The sequence below is a fragment of the Plectrocnemia conspersa genome, unplaced genomic scaffold (genome assembly GCF_051122295.1).
Source record: "Plectrocnemia conspersa isolate PC_06_02 unplaced genomic scaffold, ASM5112229v1 ptg000006l, whole genome shotgun sequence".
In the NCBI taxonomy this organism is placed as follows: domain Eukaryota; kingdom Metazoa; phylum Arthropoda; class Insecta; order Trichoptera; family Polycentropodidae; genus Plectrocnemia; species Plectrocnemia conspersa.
This window is the reverse complement of record NW_028277170.1, coordinates 14268887-14290629: the sequence shown is the minus strand read 5'-3', so window position 1 is coordinate 14290629 and position 21743 is coordinate 14268887. Positions and strand designations below refer to the sequence as shown.

At 32.5% G+C, this 21743-nt stretch overlaps 1 protein-coding gene across 1 annotated transcript in view; it reads left to right on the top strand.

The window, feature by feature from the left end:
- The first annotated feature begins 1500 nt into the window (after window positions 1–1500).
- Window positions 1501–21743, top strand: part of LOC148234314 (glycosyltransferase 25 family member) — a 63348-nt gene continuing 43105 nt past the window's right edge. The window contains exons 1-5 of the mRNA XM_088187911.1: window positions 1501–1750; window positions 3328–3559; window positions 3626–3741; window positions 3803–4029; window positions 4096–4405. Coding sequence (XP_088044037.1) covers window positions 1554–1750; window positions 3328–3559; window positions 3626–3741; window positions 3803–4029; window positions 4096–4405 — 1082 coding nt within the window. The 5' untranslated portion in view covers window positions 1501–1553. The remainder of the gene's footprint in view (window positions 1751–3327; window positions 3560–3625; window positions 3742–3802; window positions 4030–4095; window positions 4406–21743) is intronic.

Genomic DNA, 21743 nt, shown 5'->3' with positions numbered 1-21743 from the left:
CGCGTCCGCCCCATTTTTGTAATGTAAACCGTAACCTTAAATAAATATACTACTGCAGCGGCTCAATCTGTGTCTCATTGCCACCCGCCATCATCACGGCCCCTAAACTGTTGACGCCGACGTGATCCTGAGCACAGATATGGAGTCAGACGAAAAATGGCAGACACAGACGCCGCTGCAGTACAAAAAGCCGAGCCGCTGCAAACCCACTTGCTGCCACCCCGCCGGAGCTTCCCTGGATCCGGACTCGAGCTGGCGGACCACCAAGACGATGGGCCTGCGCCTCCGACCATGAGCCGCCATCGTCAGCCGCCGCCGCCGACCACGTGACCCAAGAAGCATCCGGCGCCGCCACGCGCCTCCAGCGGGAAGCCACCGAAGTGCTGCCGTAGACCAGGCTCGAGTGGACCACGCGTGGCCCGTCACGCACCCGTAGGGCTACGCCCCCGCGACTCCGAGCTCGAACCACATGTTCGGGGCCCGTCACGCGCGCGCCCTGTGTAGCTGCACCGACGCACCACAGGGCCCCGAAAGGTGCTCCCGGACATGCCCGTTCTTCTCGCGCCCCCTGGAGCCCTACGCGCCGCCCGGGTCTACACGTGTTCCACTCGGCTTGGAGCGAAGCACGCCGCGCGTCACTGGAGGCCGCGCCGCCACACCATACGTCACGACTTTGCTACTTTTGCGCCGCCAGCATTTAATCAACAGCAGCGCCAAGGCCCCCATACCTCCCCCTGGTTATAGTTCGCAATTGTAAATTGCTAGGGCCGGAGCCGTATGGGGGCCAATATAGATTTGTTATGGCCAAAACTGGTCGGCGCAGAAATAGCGGTGTTGTGACGGCTCTCTCTCTTCCGGCAAGCTTGTAAGGGTTCGGACGCGTGCCGTCGCGCGTCCGCCCCATTTTTGTAATGTAAACCGTAACCTTAAATAAATATACTACTGCAGCGGCTCAATCTGTGTCTCATTGCCACCCGCCATCATCACGGCCCCTAAACTATAAACAAAATTTGAATAAAGTAAAAAATGAATATTCTGAGGTTTTGGGTCTGGACACCCAACCCCAGGGGGGGTCCAGACCCAAAAGTCACTTTTTTATCGTCGTATACGGCGACTCAGGATTCGGTGTGGTTATCAAATTGGCTACAGTAACGAGAGCTTTACCGCTCAGAGTGCTTTTCTTGACTGAAAAACGACCTCCATAATAATAATATCGTGTGGTGAAATGTCTTTGTGTTGAAGTGTCTTGTGGTGAAATGTCTTGTGGGGAAATGTCTGGTCACCATTTTTTGATGTTTTTATTTTAAAAATAAATAATTACCTAATTGTGACAGCTCAAATTTTATTTTTGAATATTAGTAGAATATTATTTATGAATAAAAGTTTCAATTAAAATACATATTTTTATTTAAATTTTGTTGTTATTTGTACACTAAAAATAGTATTTCCGCTGTCCTGTTATTTTTTAAACCAAATTCACGTAATTTAATATGCTCACTGGCAACATTGAAACCAGTTGGCATGTACCTGTTGACGTTTACAGATCTTATAGGATGACTATGCGAGCATTTTTTGCGTTGTTTCTGATCTTTCTCGGCACTGGTGCTTTGGCTGATTATTTCGAGGATGCCGGTCGTCAATGGCCGACTTTAATGATTTCGATTTTGGCTCGGAATAAGGCTCACACTCTTCCATACTTCCTTGCGTTACTGGACCGACAAGACTATCCAAAAGATAGAATTGCGCTATGGTGAGGATGAGCCACAGATAATACCGTATTCCAGGGCAAAATTGCAGTTATTTGTAACATTTGCGTCGAGTTAAATTTCAACTACTCTGGATCAACTTTAGATCACCTGATATTTTACTATAATCTCATAATTAAATTCTTAAATATTCAATCGAGGGAAAGACTAACACCATATGAGGGGTTTTCAGAAGTGAGATGAACTTTTTTTATCTAATAAATTATGATTTTTTTATATAAATTTGTTTTATTACAGTAGGTAAGTTTTAAAACTATTGAAATAAAAAGGTACTCATCCGTTTTATGTCAGCCACCGCCGCACGCGTGCACACATACACTGAAATGGTAAAGTGCACGTGCACAATGCTCATGCATTATTTTATGTCCGCATCTCAACTATTACAAATAATCAAACTATCTTTAAGTTGTGTTTGAGTCAACTAAAATGAGGCTATATCATCAAGTATAGCTTGAAAAGGATCGCGATTAATTAATGTCGTTCTCTACATGAAATCAGCCAAGTACGAATTCTCTTAGCCAAGGTTGACGAAATGAAGCTGATGGTTGAAACATGATTGAGCCCAGTCTGATTATTTGCCTTATAATCGGCAAAAAAGTTTCAGCGAAACGGTTAGGAACTTGAACGACAAAACAATCCTTCGTCTCCCGACAAAGTCTTACAAATATCCATTGCTTGTGCCCAATTATTTCAGTCTATGTGTGCATGCGTGTGGCATTGGCTGATGTAAAACGGATGAGTACCAATAAAAATAATTAAGATGAATTTGTTGGAGAAATTCATAAAAATATACACTACAACCCCTTATTTATTTTACTAACAAAATATGATGTTTTTAATAATTTATAAATGAAGACTTCAGGGAAAGAACATGTTAACTGTTATTTGTTAATTTACAAATTAAAATGTATTTTTGAAATGTATAACAAAATGCAGAATTTATAGTGGATTTAATTTATGTATACATTATTTTAGTCAAGAAAACTGTTTTATTTATAACTGATTTATTCTGAAATGTCTTCTGTTTAATGGTAGATAAAAGCATTTCATAGAGTATACCATATTTCATTAGATATAGCTAACGATATTTTTAATCACAAATATATCATACATTTTTTGTAATAATAAAATAATAGAAAACAACGGTTAACTAAGGTGACAAGACGTCCTCCTTTGAGGAGGATTGTCCTCAAAAATCTTGTACTTTTTCCTCCTCAAACAAAAATGTTCTACCTTAAGTTAACTTGCTTATAGCTTATGATTCTACGTCAAAGTGAGTGTTTATTTGAAAGAGTATGTGAAATATATTACAAAAATGTCACTTAACATGTTCTTGCCTTGTGGTCTTCAAATAGTAAATAAATGTCTAATTTATAAAGTAAAACTTGAACTAGATTATTCAAATGAATTTATAAATTGGAGTTTTTCTCAGGAATTTAAGTATGCCACCGCATAAGCTTAACAAATACTAACCTATATTTCTTTGAATAAACATTGATAACTTCATAGTATATCGCTAACGACGATAATTTGAGTCAATATCTAAAAATTTCTCCTCTAGGGTCAGAAGCGATCATAACGGCGATAAAACAGTTGATATTTTAAATCTCTGGCTCTCAGAAAAGAGCCATCTGTATCACAGTACTAATCTGAGATTGGGGGAAAATGACGGAAAAAACTTACCATTGGAAGAAGGCTTGGGAGATTGGCCCGATAGTCGATTTCATCATGTAATATCTTTAAGAGAGAACGCTTTGGATTTTGCGAGGCGTTTTTGGGTCGATTACTTATTCGTAAGTGAACGTATTTAATGTAATTCTTAATTTCATTTTTTATCAATATTATAAATATTTCTTTAGATGGTAGACGCTGATGTATTTCTCAGTGATCCAAACACTTTAAAGAATCTAGTGTCGATGCAGTTTAGCATAGTATCACCAATGCTTCGTTCGGATGGATTATATTCCAATTTTTGGTACATACTGAAAATTACCTTACCATCCGCTTTAGTGATATACAATAATTATTTATTTCAGGGGGGGAATGGCGGCTAATTATTATTATGAGCGATCAGATGATTATACAGATATATTATATGGAAACAACGTTAGTTGTTTCGAAGTTCCTATGGTACATTCGGCAGTTTTGATTGATTTACAAACAATTTCATCCAAAAGTCTGACTTACGATCCGAATAACTTGACTAATTATGGTTTACCTTTGGACGATATAATCGCTTTTGCAATATCTGCTAAAAAATCAGGTTAAAAGCATGGCTTTTTTTTAATATTATAAAAATCATAATTTAACCATATAAATATATTTTCAGGAACTCCTATACATGTATGTAACGATAAAACGTATGGCTATCTAATGGTTCCGTTAAGCAAAAGCGATACTTTAGAAAAAGATCATGCTCAATTGCTCAATCTAAAGGTGGAATCGGCTTACGGCGATCATCTAATTGAGACCGATCCACTGTTTAGTAACTATGTTAGACATATCACAATCGATAAAATGAATCTCGATCAAATATATATGATAAATTTGGAGCGAAGACCCAATCGAAGAGCTGTAATGAAGAAGAGCATAGATCAACTCGGTCTCGAGGTGAAATGGGTTAATGCCGTTGATGGAAAGTAAGTCAAATGCGTTACTATTTATTAATTCTAAAAATTGAATGATTATACATGTTATACATTATTACTACAAAGAAGCCTCGATAAATGTTATGCATACATGAGATAATGCTTACAATATAATTTCAGATTGAAATTAATTCCACATATTACATTCTGCATGGATATTTGCTACTTTAAACAATTAGATATAAAGATTAAATAGGTTCCAATAATAGTATATCGTTCTATTTTTCTACTTGATTTGTACTCTATAGGTGCAAGTTATATAATATATATATTATATATATGTATATGATAGATACTATATAAGTTCTAGTACAGTACAATCTCAATAATCCATAATGTTCAGGTTATCGAATTATTATTTAAGATTAACAACAAAATCAAGGAAAATAGCAAGGGTCATAAAAATACATTTTTGAGATAAGCATGATTTGCTTCAAAAATACGTGTCTATAATATGTATCGTTTTTCGCTCTCTTATAAAGTCTTCCATTTTTCTTTTCATAGACAAATATTAGTGCTGTTAGTATACACTTCATAATTTATTTTCCTACTGTGTGTGTGATTGTGAACGTAGAAACTCAACCCAGTGATCATCGAATGACTATTATAAAAAAGTCAATACCAAAGTTTAAAAGTTTTTGAGTGTCGGATTATTGAAGTTGCACTGTAATGTAAAATTATAATGATCAGATAGATGACACTGTTATCTACGACTATAATAATTTGAAGAGATATCCAAAGTTATGGAATCCGCAAATTATGTATATATTGAAATTATATAACTCCCTCTAATAATTCTAAATATAATCTTCTATGTACTATTACTTATTCTAGATTGCAATTTAATTTAAGTCATCTATGTTGAATTAACAAACCGTTGACTTTAAAATAGGTTACAAATTCTGGTTTCATATTCTCTTTGAGTGAAAGAATGTACACAAAAAGTAATTACAATATGAAAATACATGTCTGTTAACAAATAAAAAATATTATTTTTTTCATGATTTCTATAAAATTAACATAATAGAATCCGTCTCAAATTTCGCAGACCATGCCGTCTCTTCTTTACCAGAATCTCCTGAAAAGAAAATTATTCCATTAAAAACTAAATAAGACATTGATTAAAATCATATTCAATATTTACATGTATTTAATTTGCTCACAGCCTTCATTTAGGCATTTAAAATGCGTCTACTTCTAAATGTTTCCTTCAGCATGTTGCTCTTATTATTTCTAACCAAATCATCTGAAAAACATATTATTATTACTTATTAAGCTCCATATTTATTTATAAATTAAAATTACACTATTTAATACTTGCATTGAGAAAAACCAAATGTTGTATTATTACACATACTTATGTATACTTGTATTTTATTTTAATATATACATATATTAATGTATAATATGTATTTATATCACTAACATTTAGATATTTAAAAAATTAAGAGATTGTTATCTCAAATCAAGAAGTTTTAATAGTATCATATATTTTGTAATTAACTATTTTTATATCAATTTATTATGGTCTTCTAAAATACGGTCACTTGAAATTTTTTTTGCGTTGATTTGCCTGAAAAACATCTAAAAGAAGTTATTAATTTAAAAAAAAAACACAATTACTTAAGGGATTCATGAATATATCTAAATATTAATTTTACTTTACAGTAATTCGATTGATAGAACATTAACTTCTGAATCGTTAAATTGTTTTTAACGAAGCAATTGTCAATCATAAGGGTAGAATCTGCTTCATTAGATACAATCCTCAAAAATCCCATGCATATAATATACATATATTCTTGTAACATTTAATTTATACAACACCAATGACACAACACCAATGGAATATATAGTTAAGATATGTTTAAATTTAAATTCAAATTTTACTTTTAATTTTAATCTTGATTTTCAAGATGTAATGGGTTCAACAAATCAAATAAAATAGAGTCAAGTATGTAACGTTCTTGTTCTAACTCTACTTCCTCTTCATCCGAGCTTTCTTCTGAATAAAAGTAGTTAGTGGGGTTCATAAACTCCCAGAATTCGTAAATCATCTCATCTATAGAATTCTGTAAACACATCATTCCTTAAAATATAGTAATGATTATGACTAACGAATGTATTTTTTACTTACCGACAACGAAACCAGCAGTTTATAGGTCACAAGTGCTAATATCATAACTAAAATAGCGCCTTGCGCTATGCACACAAACAATCCGTAGTCAACGTCCATTGGTGCCTGATTCATCGTAAATATTATCTGTTTGTCCAATAGAATACTCTGAAGAAAAGATGAATTACTCATGTAATATAAAAGTTTGAATGGAGTGACATACAATGCTATTTAATTCTCCGAAGCTAGTTTTCACTTTTAAATATATTAAAACATAAAAACATTTCTCTTTGCTCAGCAAATTAGCCTTTGTGATTTTTAATAATGTATATCTTTTAGGGCTACCGAAAAATATGTAATGAGCTGTTAATGCTATAGAAAAAATGAAAAATGCCATTGATAAACTACATCCAACGAACACTGCATAGCATATTATACATATGCCGCATGCTGCGTTATTTCTGTTTCACTCTTTCAAAGTCCGTTTTTCAAGCGAGTGGGAGAGAAATGGACCGATAGAAGAATATGAATAAACAATAATTGAATAGTTTCAGCAATATAATATTTTTTGTGTATAAATTATCTAAGATATAATCAACCGAATGGTGTTGTGATTAAAGATAAGTGAGCCTTTTTAAATTTCTTCCTTAAATGAACAAGTTTTTATTGTAAGCGTTTTAAGAATGAAATAATAGGGTGCATTATAAACCATTGTATGGGTAAGATACTTTAGTTTGTAATCTTCAATGAAATTTAAGTCTTTCCTTGAACAGTTTTCAAAAATACTGCAAAATCAAAAATTGAATATACATATAGGCAAGTTTAATTGGATTAATACCAATTTAAAACTAAAGCTCTATTTACTTCTGTTGAGAAGAAGACAATCTTATCTTATTTTTCTATAGCATTAACGGCTTATTAATTTAAATGATCGTTTATTTTTAATTATGGATTGTTCTGAAAATATATCATTGAGAAATTATAAAATTATTATACATTATAATTTAAATTAAGTCAATTTGAAACTTAGTAGAGAAACAGTTAAAATATTAGATTAGATATTTGCTTTGTTTCTCGCTGTGTAGCAAAATTTTCGCTTCGCGGCATGATAAATTTTAAAATCGAAGACGTTACACTAAATAAATTTGAGGAATGAAATCAACGACATTGCACTTAACCTAAATATACATCGTTGTGTTTATTTTTCCAATATGTGCTATGTGAAATTTTCATGCGACGTCTTCAATTTTATTTAAATACTAAGTTTTCTTGCTGCTCGACTGAAAAGATTTTCGTTAATAAAACTGCTTAAAAAAACATACGAAATAATTTGCGTCTCAACGATTAAAAGTAAAAAAAAAAGTAATTCGCGTTTATATAATATAAGGACCGTTCTCGAGCGTTCCTACTACGACGACACTTCTTTGACTTCTGATAAGTAAAAAATATTTTTGCGCCCTCCTAAATGGTAATGCTCGGTAGCATCGCTTTCGCACTATGACGCTAATGGCACTGTTTTATTGCTTTTGACGTGAATTTTTGATTTCTAAGAAATAAAAAATACTTTTGCGCCCTCTGAGCAAAATTTGATTTGAATATATTAATAATTTAATAAAATCGTACCGTCGCCGTCGTAGTGGAAATGATCTGGAAGTTATCGCACTCAAAGACCAACCTTTAGGAAGTTAGTTAATTGTGTTACATTTTTTTTTCAATCGTAATCCAAGAATTTGGACTAGGATAGTTTTAAAGACGTGAGGATGTGACTATAAACTCACTACATGAGCAGACGCGTCATCGTGGTGTAGCTCACAATTATCTGCACTGTCTAAAGGTTCTTACCCACCGGTCTCCCATGCATCACAATGTTGGAGACGGAAGATGGAGTGTATTCGTATTGTATCATTCAAAATTTTGCTCTATTGCAAAACAATATCAAAACATGATCGTACCCAAACATGAGTGCATAGGAAAATCAGTACATTTACTTTTAAGACGGTTTTCATTTTTGCTTTGTTAGGCCGCGCAACAACAAAAAAATGCACTAGTACATATTTAAACCAAAAATCCATTAATAATAATAGATATATTATTAATGGATTTTTAAAGCTAAATAAAATACGTACACATAATATACACACATAATACATACACATATAACATACATGCCAACCAGTATGGAGTTAGACAACACAATGAACTAAATAATAGGGCCATAAATATCATAAAATCACCGCAATATAGAAATGTATGTACATCCTTATATGTATAAGGCATTAGGGTATTAACAAAATATGTTTAGCTATTTTAAAAGAAGCAGCCATATTTCAAAAAATATATTTACAGTACCGTATTTTACTGAATTAAATTTTGAATGTATGTTTTCAACAAAAAAAAATTCGAATATGAGTTTTTTTTAAGGATAAGGTAATAATATTTCCCGTCGTACGAAAAACGACGGTGGCTTACAATATTGTTATGCCTACACTACACTCTGGAAGTTGGCCAAGGTTGGCCAAGGTGGGTTACTTCGGTCAAGTTCGGTTCTGCCCGCTCTAAAATCTCTCGGAAGTTGTCCGAGGTTACCGAGAACGCGAGGTAAAGTGGGGGTACAGTCGACATGGCCAGCTTCGAGTGCTTCCAAGCATTGTCGGCATATTTTCCGAGTCAAAAGGACCGAAGTCGGAGCTGCTCTTTCGTGCGCGAGCCGTGAGATACTTCCCCTTTCGCTCTCTCGCGTGTTAAGTGACGATATGGTTTTTCGCAAACTGAGATAGAGCGAGTAACTCGGTTCAATTTCAGTATGCGCGTAGGCGTCCTATGGTCAGCACGCATGTCGAGCGCTGCATCGTAGTCACGTGGTCAAGTTATAATACATGCTTATCGGGAACTTCAACAGACTCTTACTGACATCAATAATTAGTGATACTTGATTTTGTTAAAAAAAATCTTTTCCAATATCCCTATGTATTTTCCGAGATCGGTTTATATAAATATCACACCTTAACAAATTATTATTTAGAATCGATGGCGACAAATTTTAGGATAGTCACATATGTAGTGTTCGTATTTTTAAGTATCATTTTTATGCCTTATGGCATTTTGCAAAAGCCGACAAAGGTTTTGCGTAAATTGAATATTTACGACCGAAAAGTTTTCATTGATATTGTATTGGTAAGCGCCCACACAAACTTTTATGATTATCAGTAGCGTAATTTTAATAGTATGACAATTTAAAAATTGCGATTATTTGGCACTTTCTTCGATCGCGCGCAAATATGCTGGTTGTACGTGACGGCAGCCGCCGTCCGAACGTCATTCACGCCGCGAAGCGCGAGGGCATATGATATCCGCGACAGTGGGCGCTTACTCGAGTGTAGCTTCGTTTCGGACAACTTCCAGAGAGTGTAGTGGAGACATTAGGATTTAATGCAATGCCTGGCGCATATAGCGACGGATTGGCGGAATATAATGACCAAAATACTGTTTATATAAATACGATATTCCCAATATTAGTGTATGTGCCCAAATGCCACTTCAGATTTAATTAAATTTACTCAGCTTATGTACGTTTCAAAGTTTAATTATTTATTTGCTTATTTTAAACTTTTACTAACCTAATATTATTATTTTATTTTTTTGTTAATGTTTCACATTTTTATGAATGTATTTAAATTAATGTTCATATCACTAATTAAATTGTGATAATCCTACAGTTTTGTGTCGAACGATGATATAATTAATAATCATCCTTTTATAAACTTAATCTATTGTCAGCGATAATCTACAATATATGTATGCATATTTGAAGGATCATGTGTTTCACAAATAGTGATATTTTTTGACAAAAACACGTTGTTCGCAATATTATTTTATATATTTTGATGGGTAAATCTAATAAATGTATTTGCATACGCTTTTACACGAATTCTACGAAGATTAATTGTGACAGACTCTTCAAAACGTCATTTCATTGTTATAAATTATTGAAATAATATAATACATTTGCTTCAAATGACTTTTGACTATAACTGATCTAAATCACGTTTATTGTTATTTTGTTCTAAACATAGGGCACATACCTACGTAAAAAATACACGGCGTTTAAAATGTATACTTATGCAAGTAAATATAATAAACAGTTTTTCGTGACTCACATAGTTCTTTGAAAGCGCTGCTAGGGAATAAATATAATATGCACCTGTACAATATCTACTCGTGAAACAGAGAGTACTGAATGTAAACAACAAAATTCACGTAAAATTAATTTTGTTCGTTGACTATTTTGAACTTATGATATGAGTATTCGCTCATACGCAAGTAATAGTATATATTTATATATAATACTATATACATATTGTAAAGCTCTAGTTCCACCTATACAAAAAGTGGTAGAGAGTCTTAAAGCTTAGTATTTTTAATTCAATGCTCTCTGTAAAGCTGGCTATTAGGGTTGATAAAATCTTTAAAATGTACAATAGGAGGCTAAACAAATGGTTGTTTTATCTGCTACTGTTTTAAGTATACGCTCGCAATTTTGCGCGAAAATTGTGTGAAAAATCATAAAATACTAACAATAAATCTTCAGATTCTGTGCACCATATGTAGCTAAACGTAGTCAAAACTAATACGGCATGCATCAGATATCTGCAGTAAATCCAATCGTTAATTTTCATCTCGGCAGCGATGATTAAAGCTGACTATAAAGCTATTAAAATACAAATTTATTAAACATTATTTGAAAAATATATAAAAAAACTAACCGTTCTACTTCTAACCTTTTGGTAGTTTTTAAGACTTACAACTTCGATTATGTCGTTTTCAAAGTACAAAGGCTACTTAAGAATTAAGTTTATTTTAACACTGTCTCTCATACTAGTTCTGAAATTTCACTAACGGAGACAACCATTCAAATTATACGATAAAATAAAATAATTGGCGCGGTGTAGAGTACGCTCGGGATAATGATGCCGGTTTGTTATTGTGTGCGTGTACATGTATATGAGAGTGAGAAGCGATGTAGCGTGTCTCGCTTTCTCTTTTAAGGACAGTCGCTGATTCGTCAACGCTGGTATTCGTCATTAATGTGCAGTGTGGCACAGAAGTTCGATCTTCTCTAATGATTTATTTTAAATAATTTTGTGTTGATATTGGTTTAACCCAGATATGCCCACTGTCCCATGGGTAGGTCACTAAACTCGTGCCACTGTTTTTTTTATTTATAAATGAAATTTTAAGAGAACAAAATTTCTTGGGCATATCTGGGTTAATCGATATCAAGGCTTCAAGTACACACTGTAAGTTATTCGTTCTCTTACCCGTGGATTAAAATATTTTAATTATTTTTCCATTAATCCGTACGTTGTTGGTTTTTTTACACTATTCTCTGTAAGGCTTAAAAAAGTTATTATTCTTATCGTTGCGCCAATGATATTTTTTTAATTTATTCAATGGATTCTGATGATTTAATTGAGTCGTCGAGCCATTAAACAGTTTTCGAATAATTTCTTTCCCCATTTTATATATTTTTGCTTTTGAAGAATAGCTAAAGACTTCATTATTTTTTTGACTAGTGAAAGATTTTGAATTTTGCAAATATTTAATTAACGACATCAATGTCTGGTTTCTTTGATTATATAATATATTTTTAATTGTCCGTTGAAATTTCCAACTTAGCTCAGATGTATGTATGTTAAATAAACATATATTTTCTTTTAAAATAAAAAAATTAAATATTCTGAGCGAAATTGTTTTGAGCCACACAGTTCACGCACATAATAACAAACCGGAATCCTTATCCCGAGCGTACTCTACCTAGATTTAAAAGGCATTTTTAAATTTTAGAAAAAATACAATTCTAAGAGTCTATATATAGAGTAAGAATTTATGTATCATATGGAGTACCACAAGGACTCAAGTTGGGACAATTACTGTTTGTTGTGTGTAATAAAGATAATAATAATACAGATTCAGTAAAAAAATGTGTAAAATCTATATTTGCGGATGATACATAAATTTATTATGCAGGTGAGAGTATGAAAGCTGTAGTGGAAGTACTGGATATGATATTGGATAGATCGTTGGCTAAAATTAAAATTGAAAAAGGATAATGAGACGCGGATTAATTAATACAATTAATTACTTATGAGTATTGGTATTACATTTAATTTATAAATCTAAAAATATTACCAAGTAGATAAATATATACATGAATATACACACGTAACATTTAAAATATTAAAAAACCTTATTTTCGACAAGATAAGATGAAATGAATAAAAACACAAATATTAGAAAACATGCGACGAATTACTGTGCGGAAAGATATACATATAAATACGATCGGAGACAATTACGGCAGTCAATCGTAGACTATGATCCCGGTGAAAATACACCTGCAAAAACGTCATTTTCTCTACATTAATTTGACAACTTCCACAATGTTTCGCAAAAAATGTTTTTAAGCATCGTCAGATGTATTTTTTCTTGAGTATCATTTTTTTCACGATATCCGACCAATTTTCCCAATGGAAAATACCACATCGAAATTAATACCAAGTGTATCTCTTGTGCTGATTGCGATATGGTTTACATAGGACAATCGAATCATGCATCACACACCCAGTAGTGGAATATAAAATTACAGTTAAAAAGTTTGACGGAAACTCTACATTGCTTCGAAGCATTGATTTTGGTAACACAAGGACTTTAACTAACATAAAAAAATCCTGTTCGCATATAATAAGAGGCGATACCCATAAAAAGTGATGACAGAATTCAGATCTCAAAGTCCTAGCTTCCTGTTCTAGACACTATACCAGTGATTCCCAAACTATGTGCCGCGACACACAAGTGTGCCGGGAGAGATTCCAAAGTGTGTCGCGAGATTTTCAAAAAATATTTAAATTTAAAAAAAGTATCAGGAAAGTGACATTGAATTTGGTTTTATAAGACAAGAGTCTGAAGCTGGTGACATTACGTTTTGTTTGATTTGCAACGCAAAGTTATCCAATGAGTCTCTTGTCTCAAGCAAACTTAAGAGACATTTAGAATTGAATCATCACTCGTTCAAGTATAAACCGCGAAGTTACTTTGAAAATCTAGAAGCTCAAAAAACCAGGCATCGACATCGTTCATCAAGCTTCCGGAAAAAGGACTCATTGCCAGTTACAAAGTTGCACATTTGCTCGCATAGCATAAAAAAGCTCACACAACAGCCGAAAAAGTCATCGCCCCAGCACTGGCGATAGTTGTAGAAACCATGCTTGGAGCTGAAGCTGCAGCTAAAGTCAAATCTGTTACATTTTCTAATAACACAATATCGCGAAGAATCGAAGACTTGTCAGTAGACTTGCAAAACCAAATTCGAGAGAATTTCGAAATATCTGACAAACTTTGGTCTCTTCAAGTGGATGAATCAACTGACTAATCAGTGGAAAAGCTCAAGTCCTCGCCTTTATTTGGTACGTCAGAGAGAATAGATTTGTCAAAGAATTTATATTTTGCAAAGATTTGAAAGGTACGACAAGAGGACAAGATATGTTTGAGCTAGTGGATGAAAACGTAGAGCTGTTCAAATTAAATTGGAATAACTGCGTGAGTATCTGCACCGATGGATGCCCATCAATGTTGGGAAAAATAAGAGGATTTGTAACTCTGGCACGTCAAAAAAATTCGAACATAATTGGTGTTCACTATATGATTCATAGAGTAGCGCTCGTATCAAAGTCCTTGCCTCAAGATCTTCAAATTGTTTTGAATCAAGTCGTCCAGGTTGTTAATTATATCAAGTCTCGCCCACTTCAGTCCCAAATTTTCAGTCAACTATGCGATGCGATGGATTCCATATACAAATGTCTGCTCTTCCATACAGAAGTTCGTTGGCTATCGAAAGGAAAAGTTTTGAAGCGGCTTGTGCATCTCAGAGTTGAAGTTATTTCGTTTCTTGAGGTTGCAGAACACGAATTTGAATTTGATATGCATGACGTGATTTGGTGGTTGAAAGTTCAATTTCTTTCGGATTTGTCTGCAAGGACCAGTCGAGAATATCATCACAACAACATTAAAATTGAAATCGTTTGATGGAAAACTAGCAATGTGGAAGGGCAAGATCTTGAAACGGGATTTCGATTGCTTTTCAACCGTCAACGAATCCCAATCAAAGCTTAAAATTGTCCCACGAATTCTCGCTTCTCTCACTGAACTGCAAAAAGCTCTCCAGCATTACTTTCCATCACTCTCTCTCGACGAATATGAGTGGATAATAAATCCATTTGCAAACAATAAAGCAACCAATTTAACAAACGATGAAGAGGAGCAACTGATTGATTTGCGCAACGATATTTTTTTGAAATCGATATTTAACGAACTGAAATTAGATGAATTTTGGCTTTCCTCACAGAAATCACATCCTTTGATAAGCTTAAGAGCAGTTACAATCCTTTTACCATTTTCTTCATCTTGGCTATGCGAGTTCAGATTTTCAGCATTGACTGAAATTCTGTCAAAAAAAAGAGAAAATGAGATGCGTATATGCTTATCAAATTTTGAACCACGATTCGAATTGATTTGCTCACGAAAGCAAGCACATCCAACTCATTGATAAAGAATATCTTTCTGTGTTCTAAAAATTAACTTATATGGATAATAAGAGTTATTTTGAAAAATAAATTTGATTTCTGATTTAATTTTTTCATCATTTCTTAGGAATTCATACATTGGTGTTCAGGTGTGTCGCGAAAATTCTTGATTTCTTTTACTGTGTCGTGGGCCAAAAAAGTTTGGGAATCACTGCTCTATACGATAAAACCACCGAAAATTGTCACCGATCAAATTATCATAAGTACAAACAAAATCATTATAACACAAACACAAAATGCCATAAATAAGTAGTTATTTTGATTAGTGATTATCTACATCCTGTATATACACCCTGTCTTCTTTAATGCGATTTTTTGGATAACATTAATTATAAATTATTTATAAATCAGAACGGTTTAAAATGTGACCCTACAATTTATAGATACACATGTATGTTAAAAACTGCGATAAAGAACGGTTAAAGCTCCGCATGGTAAAATTTCGACTGAACTCTCGTTTATTCCAAGTCAGAAGCGAATTGGTAGTTTTGGATCAATTGCTGGAAATTATCTGCTTATATATTTTGATATTACTTTGAGAATTGTGACAATATCTAACGTGCCTTCTTGACAGTTTGTAACCTATGACAGCCGATTGTGGAAAGAATATTACACTCCCTCAATGTTACAAACTGAATCCTCTGCTCTTCACTTTATTTAGCAATGACATAAATACGGTAGTTACAAATTCCAGTTTTTCATCTGTACGCAGATGATTTAAATTGTTGCAGATTTTTTCTATGGGGAATGGATTCCGTTAACTGTCTGCCCTTTAGATTTAGATTAGGTGAGAACGTTTTTGATAGAGAAACTTCCAGTAAGGATCTGGGAATCACTTTTGAAATCAAGTGGAGGATCTCTTTACACGTAAACGACATCGATACGATGAAAATTGTAGGCGTTAATATGTGTGCATGAATTTCCTCGCGGACGTTTATATCCGCGTGTATGACTTATTCTTACGAAATAGCTCACTGGTAAAGTGTATTTTTTTTATACCAGTAACATTTTTTGTTCGCCATTTAAACCATTTATTTCATATGAGAAACTCATTCGGGAGTGTATTAATCATTCACGAGTTGATTCTATGATTTAAAATATCTGTATTTCCGAAGAAAAAAATCCAAAGTTTTACGTTACATAAATGCACAAACAATTCGTTTTATGAAACAAAGTATTTTTTAAATGCATATATGTCTTAAAATAAATCTAAATAATCGGCAAAGTCGCCATTCTATGGAGTTCGGCGGAGCTATTTACACCGATACTTTTTTGTTTAGGTAAGGTCCATGGTTTAATGGACTATCAATGGATACGGCTTAATGGACGTCCTCTCGGTTTCTAAAATATTTCGCATGGATATATTAGCGAGATTCTACTCGGTGATGAATACTTAATTGAAATCGCTTCGGCAAACATCGAGACACGTTGTAACGACGAGGAAATAAAGGAATTACCATTTAGAGCAGACACGTTCAACGCAGACAACAGCTAGTAAACTATTTTTTGGCAAAAGATCATAATGTCGACCGTGCGCAAAAAATGAAATTAAAGACTAAACCAATAACTAGAACGGAGTTTTTTGTTAAAATAAATAAATTATTACTCTTTTCTGGAACCAATCTACCGCATAAAAAGAGGACCGGGTGTATATATTTGCAATATTTACAATGTATATAGTGCAATAAATAATAAGGTAAAATATTACTTACCGAAGTTACAAGCTCGCACTTTGCCGGGATGCACAGGGGGTAGATTCGGTTATATGTATGTCTGCTGCAAAGTCAGTGTCACCAAGCCTTTGATGTCTCCACAAAGTTATTGAATAAAGCGAAAGCCGCCAAGAACAAAAAGCGCAATTCCAACGACGGTGAGACACACTGTAATGCAGGTGGAGTAGAAGCACCAGATTTCACACTTTGCTCTAATAGCGCGTACTGTCTCAATCGATGGATCTTGCTAAAACAATATGTATCGTTTTAAAGCACCGTACCTTTAATAAAAAAAAAATAATGTCTAACTTGGTGACATTACTTTCAACTGGAATTGAATTTATTGCGGTCCGAGTTTTACATTTTTTTTCAATATATTTAACCAAACTGTAAATATTTTTGCGAATCAAATTTTACGCTACACAATGGATTGTTTTGCGATTGACTGATATCTGAATTGTATGCATACAATATATGTTTATTTGAGTTCTAGGGATTACCGTTCGAAAACGTTATACACAAGTACCACTTCACGTTGGCTCCATCAAAATATGATTTGCCAGAAAATACAGCTAAATACAAAATCGCGTAATATACCTACAGACCGGCTAGACGGTTGTGCATACATATGAACATGGGACATCCATACGATGGGTTAATAAAGCAAAATTCACCCACCAACATAAATTGAGTGTTTGAGTTACTATATACGGATGTTTTAGAATACATGCTTACATGTTGGGTTTTAAATATGTTCTGTGCACTGAACGCCTAAAAATGTTTGAATTTATTATCGTACAATAGATTAAATAATATTTTTTGGACCTTTACTATTAGAAGCGAGTCAGTTGCATTATTTGGCATTCAGACATTCATATTAGATGCTTTATTGCATATGTTTTTATATACTGATGGAATTTCTAGGCCACGTAATATAAGAATGGATCAAATAATACATAATTAAACACATAGGACATGCATTAATATCTACACCGGGGGTGGCCAACCCAAATGATCTTGCGGGCCACTTTGGAAATTCATCATAACTCCGCGGGATATTTAAAAATTATATATATATTAGTTTTAGATACACTATAGACATTTTTGAGAGAGAAATTGTAAAATAAATATATTTTGTAAAAGTGTGATAAATCTCGCGGGCCGGAAAAATGTTCAAGGAAGGCCGCGGGTTGGCTACCCCAGATCTACACAATAGAAAATATGTATTATTATTATCAATTACAAATCAGATATTGACTTGCCAGGTTTCCCCAATGAATCATGGTGGCCATTATGCAAGAATTATACTTTTTTTATTTTTTTTATTTTATTTTATTTATTAACATAATACCGCATGAGTATAAGATTACTCATTCTACGGTTACATTTTATTACAGTTTTCTGTCTACATACACATATACATACATCCATACATATGCATATATACATATAAATATACTAACATAAACATTTATAAAAAATAATTTTTAATTTCTTTAAAGTTATTTTTGATTGATGTTGGTAAATCATTATATGTTTTAAAAGCTATATATTTTAGTGAATTTGTTCCAAACTTTACTGAAAATGGTTGAGGGATGTGTAGATCATTTGCAGATCTAATTTCATATTTGTGTAGTTCTTTTCTAATTTTAAATTTAGTATTTATAATTGATTTTCCCTCTAACATTTTTTTTGTTAATATTATTAATTCATATTTTGGAAGGATAGTTATAGGTAAAATTTTTGTTTTTATATATATGTCTTTAGTGTGAGTGTCAAACGGTAAATTCAATAAATTTTTTATGGCACTATTTTGAATCACCTGAAGTGATTTTATTTTAAACTTACTTGTAAACCCCCAGACGCAAGACATATATGTTAGATGACTATGAATGTGTGAAAAATAAATGCTTAATCTAGTTTTATATGATAAAATATTTTGAAACCTGTATAAAATTTTTGACATTGGTAAAATTTTTTTTATTATATAATCAATATGATTATAAAAATTTAAATTTTTATCTAACAGCAGACCTAAGAATCTTATATTATCACTTTTTGTAATTAGAGAGTTATTTACATTAAGAGAAATATTAAAATCATCATTAAATATCATATAATTTGTTTTTTTTCATTAATTGTTAATTTGTTTAGTCTCATCCATTCATTAATATGGATCAAATCATTCTGCATGTTGTTTTGCATGTCTTTATATGTTTTAGAGTTATATATTAACACTGTATCATCAGCATACAGTTGAATCCTTCCTGTAAGTTTACATAGAGTTAAATCATTAATGTACAAATTAAATAGTAATGGACCTAAAATAGAACCCTGTGGAATTCCACATTTGACCACCTCATATTCACTTTGAATACCATTTATTACTACTACTTGTTGTCTATTATTTAAATAGCTTCTTAATAAATTTAGTGTTGGTCCAACTATTCCAATATGGTTTAATTTCTTTAATAATATGTTATGATCTACTGTATCAAAAGCTTTTTTTTAAATCGATAAATATTGCTGAAGTTTTATTTTTATCATTAAGGTGTTGTTGTATTTCATTAATTAAATCAAAAGCAGCGTATTTTGTATTGGATTTGCTTCTAAATCCATATTGTAAATGAGATAAAAAATGTATACTTTTTAAAAATTCATTAATTCTATTAGCTATAATTGATTAAAATATTTTTGATATGATTGGTAAATAAATGTTTTTGAGAAAAAAAAATATTTTTTATTCAATAATTTATTTTCAGTATTTTTTTCGATAATTTCTCGAGAAAAATGCTAAAATGAAAATTTTCATAAAGCATTGCTGTGTTAAAAATGAAATTTGTACGAATATTTTTAAATGTTATACAACCGCTGCATAAAAAAAGGTAGGTCCGTGCCAGATGTTTGAAAATATGCATAGCTTTTAATAATTTGAAAATCTAAGAACTACATTAATAATCAAATATAAAATAATCGTCAGATTTCAAAAATGTATGATGGCTCTTAACATAATTGCGCCATATAATTTGCCTGTCGGCGAACTTAAATCTCGTTTCTTCAATAATTCAAAGCGGTTTTTTAAGTAGCAACAGTTGTTATAGACAATTTTATTTACGATTCGATATAAATACGGGAGCCTAAAATTCTTTTGTAAATCGACGCTCTGTAAACAATCGAAGTAGATCGATCCATTCTGATCCTTCGATTATTCGCATCCATTTTAACAAATCATAATCCTGTTGAAGTTTGTTTTATTCAATCATCATCCAGTTCTCTGTTCATTAATAATATAAAGTTACAATAATTTACTTTAATATCATAATCACATATAATATATATTTCGAAATATATAAATCGAAAAAATCGAGAAGTTAAAATGAAAATTATCTTTTAACGAGAAACCAGAATGCCTATAATTATTATTACATCATACATACGATCTATTATAATGACCGAAAACATTATTAAATGTTTAATTATTCAAAATGGTGTACACCTAAAATAGATGAGCACCATCCCACATCATTTCTCCCAGCTCCTCATGGCAATTTCCGAAGATACTATTGTGTTTGGCAGCTCATTTAGAGACTGGATGGCTCGTACTAGAAGAGCGTTCTTAGACGTTGTCTATGGCTTACAGGTTATTAATTTTTAAAAGCATCCAAGCGATATTTATGCAAAATACAATACAGTGCTTAATTACTGTACACGTCTTCTTATTGACACCTCTGCACTTTTGAAGTGAATAAATGTATTCAGTTGATCAGTATTAAAAACATCACTGTCACAGGCGCTGAAAATTTTCACAATTTCAATGCGCTTATATTTTATATTTAACAAATATCACATATGACGTTTCTAACCATGAAAGATAAAACAATACAGCTGTATTTAACATGACAGTTGAGTTTGGGCTACTCTTTAGATACGTATTTTTAGACCAGTTTGTAATGAAAAATGTTTCAAATTAACTGGAAAATTTTAACTCGTCGTTCACAATGTTTCTGACTACTAACCGACAACTCGACATTAGAAAATCCAACAATGCACTACATAGTCATATTTATTTTACATATAGATTTTTTACATTAAAACTCGAGATGATGAGTTTGAAACTCTACTGCATAAAATTAATTTATATAATAGTATGTATATTAGTATTATACATTTTTTGAGGTTGTACATTACATTATTTCGGTAAGTCTCAATCACGACGAAAACCGGATTTTAAAAATATGTGTACAGGGGCGGCTCGACTTTTGACATCTAGTTTTTTTATAATTACCTAAAATAATCAAATTAAATATTTACATTTTTGTGGTGATTTGTTTTGGTTCGACGACGATTTTATATATATTATACAAAGGACCAGAGCTAGCTGTCCCGTGGTTAACACGGTAATTTATGCCGACACTGAGTGTCAAGCCGATTGCCTGTATAGGTAGCCATGGCACCAGATTAAACGAGTCCATTCAGTAACAATATTCTCAAATCGACAGCAATATATTTTTCGATATTCATGTTATTCATCTTAGGAAAATTATATATGAGATATAAATTTAAATTTATAGAAAGAAATTTAAAAATAAAAGATAACCTATATCAACCTATAAATGTATAAATTTCTCAGCTTAAAACATTCTGCTCAATATGCTTTAATAAAAATTCATGGCTGACTGTTAGTAACAAAAAAAAGCTTTTAAAATTACTGGTTCTGGATTTCGAGGCATAATTATTTGTCTTATAATAATATACACATTAACAAAATTCATTGACATTGATTAAAAAAAAATTGGGTACATAGTGAGACAACTTGAAATTTATCACGATATTCATCCGTAAGATTAGGAAAATCTAGGAAA